Source organism: Trichechus manatus, unplaced genomic scaffold (assembly GCF_000243295.1).
Source record: "Trichechus manatus latirostris isolate Lorelei unplaced genomic scaffold, TriManLat1.0 scaffold00079, whole genome shotgun sequence".
Lineage (NCBI taxonomy): Eukaryota > Metazoa > Chordata > Mammalia > Sirenia > Trichechidae > Trichechus > Trichechus manatus.
Window position 1 is genome coordinate 9,579,431 of NW_004444015.1, and position 13,847 is coordinate 9,593,277.

The window sequence follows — 13,847 nt, forward strand, 5'->3', positions numbered from 1 at the left end:
ATAAGTGTTCCAGTCTCTCCATAACCTCTTTAGCATTTATTATTTTGTGTTTTTTGGATTAATGCTAGCCTTGTTGGGGTGAGATGATATCTCATTGTAATTTTGATCTGCATTTCTCTAATGGCTAATAATCATGAGCATTTCTTCATGTGTCTGTTACCAGCTGTACTTTTTCTAAGACAGATTTTCCGTTCTTCTGGAAGTCCATGGTGTATTCAGTATTTTTCGCCAAGACCATAATTAAAAGGCATCAATTCTTCAGTCTTCCTTATTCATTGTCCAGCTTTTGCATGCATATGGGGTAATTGAAAATACCATGGCTTGGGTTAGGAGCATGTTAGTCCTTGAAGTGACATATTTGCTTTTTAACAGTTTAAAGGGGTCTTCTGCAGCACATTTGCCCAGTGCAATACGTCGTTTGATTTCTTGACTGTTGCTTCCATAGGTGTTGATTGTGGATCCAAATAAAATGAAATTATTATTACCAGAACAATAGGCAAGAAAAAGAAAAGGTGTCCAAATTGGGAAGGAAGAAGTAAAACTACCTACCCCTGTTGGCAGATGACATGATCATGTATATAGAAAGTCTCAAAAGAATCCACAAGATCTAATAGAGGAATTCAGCAAAGTTGTAGGGTAAAAGATAAACACAAAAGTCATTTGGGTTTTTATATACCAGCAATGAGCAACCTGAAAAGGAAATAAATAAAACAATTCCATTTACAATAGTATCTAAAAGAATAAAATACCTAGGCCTTTTACAATGAAAATTATAAAACACTGCTGAAAGAGGTTAAAGATGTAAATGGAGAGACATTCTGTGTTCATAGATTGGAAGACTTAACATCGTTATGATGTCAGTACTACCCAAAGTGATCCATAGATTCAGTGCAATCCCAATCAAAATCCCATCTTTAGTTACTGTGTAGAGCTGCCAACTGCCGGAAGCAAACATACTAGGTTAGAGAAGATATAAGTGGCTGGCTATCAGTGGTTGTAAGCCAAGCCTTGGACAAAGAATACCAAGAGTAGACAAAGGATACCAAGACCAGAGATATCAAATGTGAAAATTCATGGTATATAACTGTATATACACTATGAGCCACAAATACACAGGCAGATAATATATATACAGGTAGTCCTCAACTTACAACAGGGTTCCCGTTGCAATGACTCAGTCATAAGTGAGTTGTGACGTAAGCTGAATACCTCATTTTTTTTTAGTTTTCATTGTTAATTGTCTTTTATTATCAGTATCTTTATAAATCTGATCTTTGTCTTTGAGGGTTGGAAACATTACATATAAACTTAACAGATATATTTTAATACATACATACATACAAAAATGCACAAATCATAAAAATTTACTCTGATGATGAAGAGTTGGATGATGCTGGCGTTTTGTCAGTTGTGGTAATAACTCCACTTGTGAAAGGTTCTGGATCATCTGGATTATCCCTGGCAATGGGGATGGTGTTTCTAGTCAGAAAATTAGTGAGAGTTGTCTGTATGGTCCTTTTCTTTTTTCTTCATATATTTCATGGTAACATCTCACTGCTTCCTGAATCTGCCTGTCAACTTTAGCAAAGTGATCAGCGTTTGGCCCAAGTTTTCAAGCAACCGAAGCCTCCGATATAGTTTAGGAAACTAAATCTATATGGCAGTATTTTGAACAGTAAATCATAAAATTGAACAGCTGTGAGTGAACATCTGAGAATGATAACATCAGCAAATTACGCGCTGCAACATTGTATGCAGTACATATTACTAACGATAAGATGTACCACAAAAACAAAAAATGGACAGTTGTAAGTGTGGTTCTTCATAACTTGAATGCATCGTACGTCGGGGACTACCTGTGGGTATGTATATATATGGTATGTTATATATAGTTGTTGCTGTTAGTTGCTGTCAAGTCGATTCTGACTCATAGTGACCCCATGTGTGTGTGTGTGTTATCAAATACAGGAAAAATTTCTCTGAGTTTTTGGATTTATTAAACTTTGCGTGATTTTGGTTGCCAACTGTGTTTGCAGGAGAGGGATGGCAGCCTATAGCATGTAGACCACTGCCTACCTAATACTTAATGTTAAATAAGGTCCTTGGGTGTCACAAAAGGTTTGCACCGATTATTAACTTAAAGTTTGACAGTTCTAAACCACCCACAGGCACTGTAGAAGAAAGGCCTGATGATCCGCTTCCATATAGAGATTACAGCCAAGAAAACCCTATGGAGCAGTTCTACTCTGTAACACATGGAGTCGCTATGAGTTGGCATCAACTTGATGGTGACGGGTTTGGTTTTTTTTTTTTTAATGGTCTCCAGTGACCTCTATTGATGTAGCCTAATCTAATCTACAGCCCAGGCCCCTCCTCTGATCATAAGGGCCATGTTTCCTACTGACCACTAGATAGCTCTACCTGGGCAGCAACAGAACTGCACCATCTACGTGACCCACGTTAACGCCATCCTCCATACCCTTCCTCATCTCTACCCCTAACTCAAATCACCACCAACTCTTCCTCCTTTATTCTCAGTCTCAAACTGGAAGGACAGCTTCTGCCTAGTGAGCCAGTCTTCAGAACTCAGAATCATTGTAGTCTCTGCCACACCATTTCACAGTTGCTAACTTCCCAAAACTCTCCTCCTCAACATCCTCCCACCCACAGCCTGAATTAAATGCCTTGTCATTTTCTTCTGTTTTCCCTCAGCATGTATTCGATAAATGTTTGCTGGATGAATGAATTAATCAAAGTACCAGAGGGTCACATTCACTGATTAAAAATATGGATTCTGCCCCCTGCCTGGGCCTTCTGCATCTGTAGAAGAAACTCAGAGTCCTACAACTGCTCACGTCAGCGTTCCTGTGGGAAGCTCTCACTAGGATGTCATTAGGGATATCTCTTCCCCAGGCTCAAACACCATCTTGGAGGTGGGGATGCTCTAGAACAGGATGGTACATGATGCTTCCTGAATTGGACCCCACACATCCCCCATCACCACCAGTCAGTTTAACAGGGGAGTATGCCATCTCCACGGGTTTTCCATTCACCCCGCAAGTGTCTGCACCTTGGGCCAACCCTCTATCCCAGGCAGTATCTGTTGACAATGTAGGACAGCAATCAGCCGCAGGACACCTGCCCTCTGATGTGTCCAGAGTTCAGAAACCAGTGGTGGCAGTCTGAGCTGAGGGTACTGTCTCGGTCATTTTTCAAGACATGCCCACATCCAGCCCTGTATCTTCAGAGTCACTGATGTAATTAGTTCCAAGGCATTCCTACTCCAATTTCCCCCTCCTTGCTGCCATACCACTCCCTTCCACTGTTTATTGGTATTTGTGGTGCCTGTCTCAAATCTGGCATCAGTCTCCAACTCACTCACATAGCCCCAACCTGTACTGTACACAGGGAAAAAAAATAGCAGCCTCCAGTAGGCCTCAAGACAGCTGTCAGACCTGGGACACTGGCAAGGGTGCACTGGATTACTAGTGATGCAGGGGACAAGCTGTGCTCTTCCTGACAGCAGGTGGGGGAATTCTAAGGTTGGATGGAGTATCTGGCATGCCTTTTGTCCATTCGTCCAGTAGACCTGCCTACTCAGATCACCCTGCAGCTTCCAGCTGGTAATGACGATTCAGACATTTCCTAAGCCTATTTGTGTAAGTTATCCTGTATCCTCTTCTAGCCCCCACTTTCTGTCCTTCTGGTCCCTTCTCCAGCCTATGCTGGACTCTGGATTCAGAGCTCTGAGTGCCAGCCTGTCTTGGGCTCTCTAGATGATGTTTTGCACGTGGTCTCTCTTGGACTCTGTCAGTTGCTCACACCTGGATCCACCCAATACCTTTCACTACCTGAGGATGTCCTGTTTGGTCCCATCCCCTAGCTCCTGGTCATTCTGACTGAATCCTTGCTTCTCATACTAAAAGGACAATGTCTTGTTGACATTTCAGAATTTTAGGTCATTTCCAGAGGAATCTTGTTAATCAGGATATCACGGTATAAATCCAGCCTTATATGGGTGAAGGATTAAAGTTAAGTTTCTGCTTAACTTAATTAGAAAACAATGAAATAGAAATGAAAAGTGAAACTATTTTTTTATCTGTAATTTGGACCAAAATTTAAAAGATTGATAAAATATTTGTGAGCATGTTCACATATATTAATTTCTGAGAAAACGAATAGGTACAGCACTTTTGGAATAAATTTTCATCAGTATTTATAAAGCTTTAAAATTCTCACACCCTTTCCATTTTAATCCTGTTTCCACAGTAATACATCTGTCTTAGGAGAAAACACACATTTGCCCAAGAGTTCATGTTCAAAGATGTTGATTTCAATTTTATTACTAATCATCTCAAAAAAATGGGAGATAAATTATGTGTCCATCAGGAGGAGAATGCTTTAATTGTGGCATGTACATATTTTAGAATTCTAGGGAGAGGTTACAAAAGTGAGGTATATCTATATGTGCTGTTACGGAAAGATCTTGCAGTAACTCATGGTGTCACTGCCCCTCCTCCCGCCACGGACCTCTTCCCATACCAGACCATACAGAATCCTTAGTAATATTTATTATCAATTTTAATCATAGAGTAATATGTGATAAATTGTTTACATGTAACATTTCTTAGATTATATGAATATTGGAGCCATGGAGATGCAGTGGTTAAGAGCTTGGCTGCTAGCCAGAAAGTCAGCAGTTCGAATCCACCAGCTGCTCCTTGGAAACCTCTGGGGCAGTTCCGTTGTGTCTTACAGGGTAGCTATGAGTTGGCTTCGACTTGATGGTAGTGGGTTTGGTTTGGGTTTTGTATGAATACTAATAACAAAATCGTTTTCATGAAATCTTTCTACGTTGAATTACAACGTTATTAGTTACAACATTATTAGTAACTGAGCGGAAGCCCTTTTTGATTTTTCTCCTTTACTACTTAATTCTCAAAAAAGTTATTGATAAATAGGTTCACAAATACTAATTACCATAATATTGTAGCTAAAACATGGGAAAATTTGACAAAATCAGTGACTCTAAAAACACTAGCAGCAACAAAACCAACTGCGTGCAGACAAAATCACGTGATTCAAATCATTGTAATTGGGTAATAACAACAGCTCTGACTGGAGCTCATTAGAAGGTTCAAAAAGTAGATTAACATAGAATTTTAGCCTTGTAGGTATATTGATACATGTAAGCTGGGCTTATCAAAAATGTGTTTGTTCTTGTAACTAACTACAGGGATTTATAAATAAAAATTAATAAATTTCTGCTGAAACACTGCACAAAAATTTTCTAGACAGTCGTTTTGGCTTCACCCCCTCTGACAGTGTCACCTGGTGCGGTCTGCACTGCCGGTACCTCCCTGGTGACACCACGGGATCCTGCATCCATTTTATTAAGTGGCAAAGGTGAGTGGCAGATGAATATGTACATCATTACCTGTGCATATTAAAAAAATACATTTTATAGTATATCTATGAAAATTCCTAGAATCAGCTTTAAAATAATAACACCAGGTTGTTAATTGTGATTACCTTTGAGGAGGAGGCTGAAATTTGGAGGAATTTTATGAAGGGGAGAATTGTAATTCACCTGTAGTTTTAGAATAAGTATATGTGCAGTATTACCTTTGTGATTAAAATAGTTAAATAAGCCTAACAACAGAAATGGTAACAGTGTATAACAGACAAAACCTGAAATTTGAATGACTTACCACAACAAACATTTACTTTCTTTTGTACCCATAAATTCTGATGTGGGTTGGCCAAGCTCTTGCCTGTAAGGTGACCCAGGGGACCTAGTGTGCTTCCATGTTGTACGGGCACTGGGGTCTTAACACGGGGTTACCATGTTTGTTGCTAAATGGAAGGGAAAGCATAGAAATGGCATACCGGCTCCTTCGTAAGTACAAGTGGACTGGCAATGTAGTCTTCCCCTGTGCTCAAGAAGGAGAGGAAGACAAGATGTCGGTGATCACTGTAGTCTTTCCCATACACTGTTAACATAGGTGCTCAATGAAAAGCAACTGTTATCATTTGTGGTGACCTTAACCCTCTTCATTTCTTGGGGAGAGTTTCTGAAAAGGCCAAGCCTTGAAATTCTCTTAACTTTTTCAAGTGCCTACTACGTGACAGGTGCTTCCAGACATAGGATCACATTTAATTTTCAAAGCATCCTGTAAATGTTAGCAAAAAGGGTTCACCTTTTTTTAACTCAGTAGCACTTTTGTCTACTGCCTTTTTGCAACAGCTTCTATAATCTCAGTTTTCTCCTTCCTTTTGATGCATGCTCAAAATCTTAACTTGTGAGTCTCTGCTACCCTTCATGTGGCTGAACATGCCTGAAAACACCTGCACCAGTGCCTTTTTGGCACACCGCAAACCAGGATTTTTCTGTGGGGCAGGTAGGTACATGACCAAAAGTAGTAGAAAGGTGGTTAATGGTTTTTTTCTTTTTTAATCAGAGCTAGCACGTCCACCAAGGAACTGTTGCTCACCTCCTAGGAGGACTGCAGGGTTTTTAGAAATTCAACCTCCATAGATGTTTGTTTCCGTAGTGCTTCCTGTGGTCTTTCCTCATTTACCACTTAATGAGGGTACCAGGACCAGTTGCTGTCAAGTTGACTCTGACTCATGGCGACCCCATGTGTGTCAGAGTAGAACTGTGCTCCATAGGGTTTTCAATGGCTGATCTTCTGGAAGTAGATTGCCAGGCCTTTCTTCTGAGGTACCTGTGGGTAGGCTTGAACCTCCAACCTTTAAGTTAGCAGCCAAGCATGTTAAACCTTTGCATCACCAAGGGACTCTCACCGATGAGGGAGGTTTTGATTTTTGACCACCTAGGTAAGCTCATGGTGGTGTAGTGGTTAAGTGCTATGGCTGCTAACCAAAAGGTTGGCAGTTCAAATCCACCAGGTGCTCCTTGGAAATTATGTGGGGTAGTTGTGCTCTGTTCTGTAGGGTCGCTATGAGTCGGAATCGACTTGATGGCAGTGGGTTTGGTTTTTTTTTTTTTTTTTTGGGTAGGTAAGCTCATTCCTCTGTGTATGGGTTCAGCAGCCGGTTTCAAATAAGACACCCTATTAAAATCCTACTGTAAATATCAGGGTTGTTTAAAAAAAACCCTCTTTCTAACTTCAGGGTTATATGCAAAGAAACAGTAGATTATGGGCCAAATCACACTCTTTTCACCAGCCCATTTGGAAAACACGTTGAGAGTATGTTGAAGATGCCCAGGGGGGATGACCAGGAGTTTAAACCTCACTATCCAAAGTGAACTTTGATGTCAAAGGGGCTGTTGCTATCACAGGGATTCCAGGGTGAGGGATGGGGATTCAGGTGACTTCTGCCGGGAGTAGGAATGCTCAATGTCAGGGGAGGGCAGGTGATTCTGGGCCATTATACTGGGAGCAGAGCACAGCCTTCAGAGTAGGAGGCAGTGAAGAGCTGGTCAGCAGGCCAGGTTCCAGAGTGAGATAGGAGGGCACACTGGGGAAGACCAGGGGGAGTGTGGGGACTGGACAAAATTACTGGTCCCTGGGCAGAGTCAGCTCTCAAGGAACCCTGGGGGTCTGGGCAAGAGGATCCTAGGTAAATAAGGTCCACAGACAATCCCCAAGGTATGTATTGTTCTCATCATCACCTTCCTTCTTTGGAGCCCTGGTGGCACAGTGGTTAAGAGCTTGGCTAACTAAAAGGTCAGCAGTTCGAATCTACCTGCCGCTCTTTGGAAACCTACTTCAGGTCTGTTTTTAATACCTTGTTGCCTGAGAGACATTATGGGGTAGTGAGAAGATAAATGAAGAGACAGAAGGTCTGCCTCAGGCTAGGAGTGGGAACAGCATGGGCTCTAGATGAATTCGGCCAGGAGACTAGTCCCAGCCCTGTCACTTACTAGTCATCTGATATTGGGCAAACTGCCAAGGGTCGTGAGCCTTCGGTTCTTCATCTGTGAAGTGGGCTTGGCAAGCCCTGTCTTGTGGGACTGGTGGAATGTATATAATGTAATGTAAAGCGCTTGGCATATAGTGGATCTTTATAATGAAGAGCAGTGGTTTCAAATATTATTTTGACCACAGATCCTCCCGCCCTTTCCTCTGGGAATTTATTTTTTGTTGTTATCCGGGACATCTCAGAAAACATGCAGCACTCTAGAATGCGGCACACTAAATTAGCAAAAATGCTGCTTCATAAATAAAACTCTGAAAACTTTCCCTTAGATTGAAAACTTTCTCTTAGATGATAGCTTATTTAACTTGGATGTGGGGAAGTCTTCGTCAGCTGACTGTAACTCAGACCTAGAATTTGAATCAAGGGTGAGCACCTTCCCTCCCTCCCAGTTATTCTTCTATCCCAAACACTATTTGCACTCAGGTCACCCAGATCCCAAATCTTAGCCCCAAGATGGCCTAATTAAAATGTCTTTTTAAAGGAGTGGGCTCTGACTGGATGAACCCTTGAAGCCATGGCCCTCAGACTCTGTTAGCCCAGAACTAAAACCATTCCCAAAGCCCACTCCTCAGGCAAAGATTAGACTGGACTATAAAACATAAAATGATACTCGTCAAGAGTGTGCTTTTAGTTCAGGCAGATACACGAGACTAAATGGGCGGCTCCTGTCCAGAGGCAGGATGAGAAAGCAGGAAGGGACATGAGGTGGTTGGATGGACACGGGAAACTCAGGGTGGAAAGGTGGAGTGTGGTGTCACGTTGTATGAATTGGCAACTAGGGTCATAATAACAATTTGTGTATAAATTTTTGTATGAGAAATTAACTTGAGCTGTAAACTTCCACCTAAAGCATAAAATAAAGGAGTGGGCTCTGACTCTCCCAGGCCAGGGAAAAGGGTGCCGGGCTAGTGACTTCCAGGCATCACTTAAGGGACTGTCTGTGTTATTTCTTAGGAAATCCTTGCAGATGATGCGTATAAAGTACCTAGCACATGCACTGTGTTGAGCTGCACTGGGACGAGAGCATAGAACACTGTTCATACCTGCGTCAGGTGGTGTTTTCTTCCTGGTTTATCCACAATGCAGAAGTTAACTGCTAAGACCAATTTTGCATTCTAGGCTTTTCTCTCAACTGTAAGACACCTCCTACAGAAGGAGTTGTAGTTTCCCAGAGCCCCAAACTGCCTGGCTCCGGGTATTTACACTTGACTGCTCCCATCCTGAGGGTTCCCCCACCAAGCCGCCTTTTTTCACTTGGTCTTTAGGACTTAAGAGGATCTCTCACCAGCTTGTTAATATGAATCTACCACTCTACCATTCTATTGTGGGAGTGCATCTTGCTTATTCTAGGATCCCCCCACTAATACTGTGCCTTCCGCAGAGCAGATGCTCAGTTCATGTTTGGGAAATAAATGAGCCTGTGAGCAGGTTCTTTCATTTATTAAGATTTAATTTCTCCTACATTTATTCAAATCCACATTTATCTTTTAATTTTATAGAATGACAAGAGTGATAAGGAAATACAAAATTTAATCATCTTTTACATTTTTTTCCCCTCTATTTCTCAAGCTCATCTATTTTACTGCTGGGCTCTTTCACATTTGCAAGGAAATTCCTATTCCAGTGCCATGTTATCTTGTTTCAGATAACAAAAAAAGATGGAAGATCTCCGAATTTGTTTTTGCAAAGTAGCATAACTCTTACTCTTAAGCCAAAACAACAGCAATAAATGTGTGACTAGTGTCATTCATAAACTTACATTCTGAGCTAATTAACTCTGCTATTAACAGGAACAACGTTTGAAAAATAAGAAGAAAAAGAAAAGACAAATCTCCAAGTCACCCATATAGAACATGACAAATGTGCTTCATTCTTCACTTGGGGTGGGAGAAGCTGATGGAGGCAGCACTGGAATTTTAACTGGCCGTGGCATTGGTATTATTTGTGGCAGCAATTCTGGCTCCGGCTCTCTCTTCCTCATCTCTCAAAGCCTCCTCATACCAGGTTGGAAAAGCACTGGCATCAGTCCCGTTGACCTTGGCAAAAAACTTCAGAACTTTCATCTTGCTGGTTTCTGCATAGGCTCTTGGACCCCACAGGAATTCAAAGCGGGCAGGATTACTGTTGGGCACCTGCTGGTACTCCAGGTACCTTTCCTCCACCAAATCTTTGGTGATGAGCTTCCTGGGCTCCCCATAGAGAAAATCTTTGCTTCCAGAATATACCCCAATCATATTCAGCACTTCCCATATCTTCTCCTCAGGGGCACGGTTGCCTTCTATAAAGATCACGCCCAGTATAAGTATCAGGAGGCCGGTCTTGGGCACGCCCTGGCCATCACTTAGTATCCCATCATAGGTGAGGTCTAGCGTTTTGGTGAGGACATAGGTGTGGCCAGTGGGGTCCACTTCCTTCACGTCGATGCCAAAGACCACTTCCATGCTGTCGCAGGCTTTCTTGAAGATAACAGGGAAGTGGTCCTTGTACTCTTTGATGGCCATCTTCAGCATTTCTGCCTTTGTGATGGGCTTCTTTGTTAGATACTTGACACACAGGAACTGCACCAAATCAACCACCTTCTTATCTAGTGCATCACTGAGCAAGGCCTCGGTTTCTGGTGAGATATATGAGGTGCTTGGAACCTCCTCATCTTCTCGTCTGGAGCCCTTACCTCGTTTGGAGCACTTACCTCGTTTGCTCAATGAAGTGGCTGCAGAGGAGCAGGCTCTAGAATGAGGCACCTTAGAGGTGCCTGGAATCAGACAGGAGGAGGAGGAGGAGGTGGCCTTCCTCCCTCCAACTGCGGGAACATTTGTACCCACCAGGCCCTGTTTCTTATTTTGGGAACGGAGGTGATGCTCAGACTTGGAGTGCTGTCTCTTCTGACCACGAGGCATGATGACTTTTGTGAGTGCAGCAGGCAGGAGTGTGAGCAAGAAGGTGGTCTAAGGGAGAGAAGGAGAGAGTGAGTGGCCTCAGCTGAGAAACCCAACCTTGGCAGCTCTGACAAAGGGTGACTTATAATGTTCTCTTTAGGTGATGCTCTAGGGCCTCACAGGTCTCCTGTCCTCCTGGTCAGTCTGTCCCCTAATAACCTGAAGGGTAAAGTGACACGGTTTCATGTGGTGCAGACAGTGGGTACAGTGGAGCTGAGATCCCATCTCTTCTAGGATGGGGGGGTCCCCTCAGTCCTCACTTAGGGTTCTTACCTTAATTCCTGGCAAAGCGTGATGCTCCTCCTTGCTGGGCTGGCCTGATGTGGCTCTCTGCTGACTTGAACTCGCTGTCAGACCAAAGTGTTCACCTCCTGAGACCAATGAGACAAAAGTGAGGAGACATAGTTACCCTGGCCTAGGATCCTACAAGGCTGAGAGCAGGGGCTGGGCCTCGTGTGTTCTGGAGTAGTGGGTACCCTCAGTCATCCCTCATGTTGATGCCCAGCAGAGTATGGGATTCCTCCCTCTGCTAACCTGAGTCTGGGGCCCTCAGACAGAGGTCCTCACCTCCCTGAGACACTTCTGTGCCCACCCATGGAAGTTGAGGGGGGCCTTGGACAAACCTGCCCAGAGTCTCCCAGGGCTGACAACGGACAGGACAGGTTTCTGTTAGGTTCTCTTTGCCTGGGGTGGAAGTTACCCTCAGTCCTCAAAGTATTCATATTTGTTCCTGAGATGCCCTGCACAGCTTGCCTTCAGATGACCTGAGGATGTGTCCCTCAGGCTAAGACCTCCATCTCCCTGATTCCTCAGACAGAAAGTAAGGGTGGTGCCTGTGCTTGAGAGCCCCGCCCAGGATCCCCCACAGCTGAGACTTAAGGGTGGGTTTTTTCTGTGGGACCTCCTCTGGAGCAGGAGGTCCCTTCAGTCCTTCCTCACGGTCCTCGCCTTGACGCCTGGCAGGACCTGGGACTCCTCTCCCACCAAACTCAGGTTCCCTCAGGTGAAGCTGCACCCCTCTCAGATTCCCAAGACGTGCGGAAACACCACATTCGGGGAACCTGCCTGGGGCCTCCCAGGGATGACAGCAGGGGCAGGATGTGGCTGGGGTCCCCCGTATCTGGTAGGTGGACCCCTCAGACTGGCCTCAGCAGCCTCACCTTGCTTTCTTGCAGGGTCTGGGACTTTTCCGTCAGGAAACGCACGGCAGACAAAGCTGCACCTCCCTCAGATTCCCAAGGCGGAAGTGAGGAAACGTCATATCCGGGAACCCTGACTGGGGCCTCCCAGGGCTGACAGCAGGGGCAGGATGGGGCTGGAGTCCCCTCTATCAGGGATAGGAGGACCCCTCAGACTACCTTTAGCATCCTCCCTTTGACTCCCGTTAGGGCATCGGGCTCTTTCCTCTGCAGACTTGAGGCCACACCCCTCAGACTATGACCTTTGCCTCAGTGAGACCACCGAGGCGGAAGCGAGGCGGAGCTTTAGCCTCACGCATCTGCACAAAATCTATGAGGGCCGATAGGGGCAGGGTGGGTTTCTGTGGGGGCCCTGTGTTCTGGGGGTGGGAGGATACTTTCAGTCTTCCTCAAAGTAATCATATTTACTCCTGAGAATGTGCTCCTCAGGCCAACCGCCATCTCTTTTGAGAGTCCTGATGGAGGCGACTCCACCTCACGAACCTGCCCGTGACCTTCCAGTGCTGACAGCAGCGGAAGGTTTCTGTGGGTACCCCCCTCTGTCTCGGGTGGGAGGCCCTCCCTGGCCTGCCTAAGGGCCCTCACCTTGCCCCCTGGCAAGGCATGGGACTCCTCTTGTTGCTGACCTGAGTCCAGCCGCTTCAGACGAAGCCGTGTCGCCTCAGACTCCGAGGCGGAAGTCTGGAAACACCACATCCGGGGATATTGCCTGGGGTTTCCCAGGGCTGACAGCAAGGGCAGGGCGAGGCTAGAACCGGTTTCTTATGTCCGGTTTCTTATGTGTTCAGAAGCATGCTCAGTGATCCCTCTGGATCTTCGCCTTGATTCTTGGCACTGCTTGACTACCCTCCCTCTGTGGACCTGAGCCGCTCATCACCCCGAGTTGGAGATGAGGTGGGGGGAGTGGTGTTCTTAGCCTGACAGTCTTGCCTGAGGTCTTCTGGTACTGACTTCAGGGGCAGAGTGGAGTTCAATTGGGTCTCTTCTTACTTGGGGTAGGTGGGCCCCTCAGTCGTCAGCCAATTGAGGGTTATCTTGCCTTCCGGGTCCTTGATTTAATGCTTCCTGGGATATGTGCCCTCTCTGCCAGATCCAAGTATTTGCCCAACTGCATCCCTTGCAGAGAAAGGTTTTGGGTCCCAGACTAGATGCTAGATAGGGGAGCTGCAGTGCCCATGACAGGTGGTGGGCTGTCGGAGAAGAATAGCTCCTTCCCATGGGGTCTATTCTCCAGCCAGACTTGGATTTGGGAAAACTTTTTTTCTAAAAGATTGTCTGCCCAGAAGCTGAGCAATGTGATTTTGGGAGGTTCTGCACTTTTGAAGTTACTTAACATTGCATGGATTTTCTTTTTGTCAATCCTCATTTGTAGTATGAAATATATTTTACATTTCTTCCAAGTATGTCTGTAGAATGTGTATGTATGCACAACATATGTGTGTAATATATGAAAACATATGTATTTATGGTTTCATGAATGAATATCTTTACTATATGTGATTCACTGTTACACTTGCTGTTGTTTTTCTAGTCCAGTGTTTATATTCTATTAAAATTGTATATACGTGTGTGTATATATGTAAGTACGTATATATATATATATTTATATATACACATATATTTAAGACAATTTTTATCCACTAAAATGGTTTCAGGTGTTTATTAGCATGTACCCTGAGATCATACTGCCTCAATCAACCCCATTTTTCCTACTGTCCTGCTTTTTCCCCATGGCTACTGGCATCTGTGGTCTGAGGTACTTCCT

The 13,847-nt window shown here is 44.4% G+C and overlaps 1 protein-coding gene across 1 annotated transcript; it reads right to left on the reverse strand.

The window, feature by feature from the left end:
• Positions 1-9,863: 9,863 nt before the first annotated feature.
• LOC101361277 (melanoma-associated antigen 10-like) lies at positions 9,864-12,778 on the reverse strand. Its single transcript, XM_012556819.1, has 3 exons — positions 12,460-12,778; positions 11,157-11,254; positions 9,864-10,892 (listed from the first exon to the last, which is right to left on the reverse strand). The coding sequence occupies exons 1-3, from the start codon at positions 12,776-12,778 to the stop codon at positions 9,864-9,866; spliced, it is 1,446 nt and encodes a 481-aa protein (XP_012412273.1).
• Positions 12,779-13,847: the final 1,069 nt, after the last annotated feature.

Coding starts and splice junctions, on each gene's coding strand:
- LOC101361277 (XM_012556819.1), bottom strand. CDS start 12,778: ATGTGGTGTTTCCAGACTTCCGCCTCGGAGTCTGAGGCGACACGGCTT. Junction 11,255..12,459: donor TACTTTGAGGAAGACTGAAA/GTATCCTCCCAC, acceptor CATTGGTCTCAG/GAGGTGAACACTTTGGTCTG. Junction 10,893..11,156: donor ACGCTTTGCCAGGAATTAAG/GTAAGAACCCTA, acceptor TCTCTCCCTTAG/ACCACCTTCTTGCTCACACT.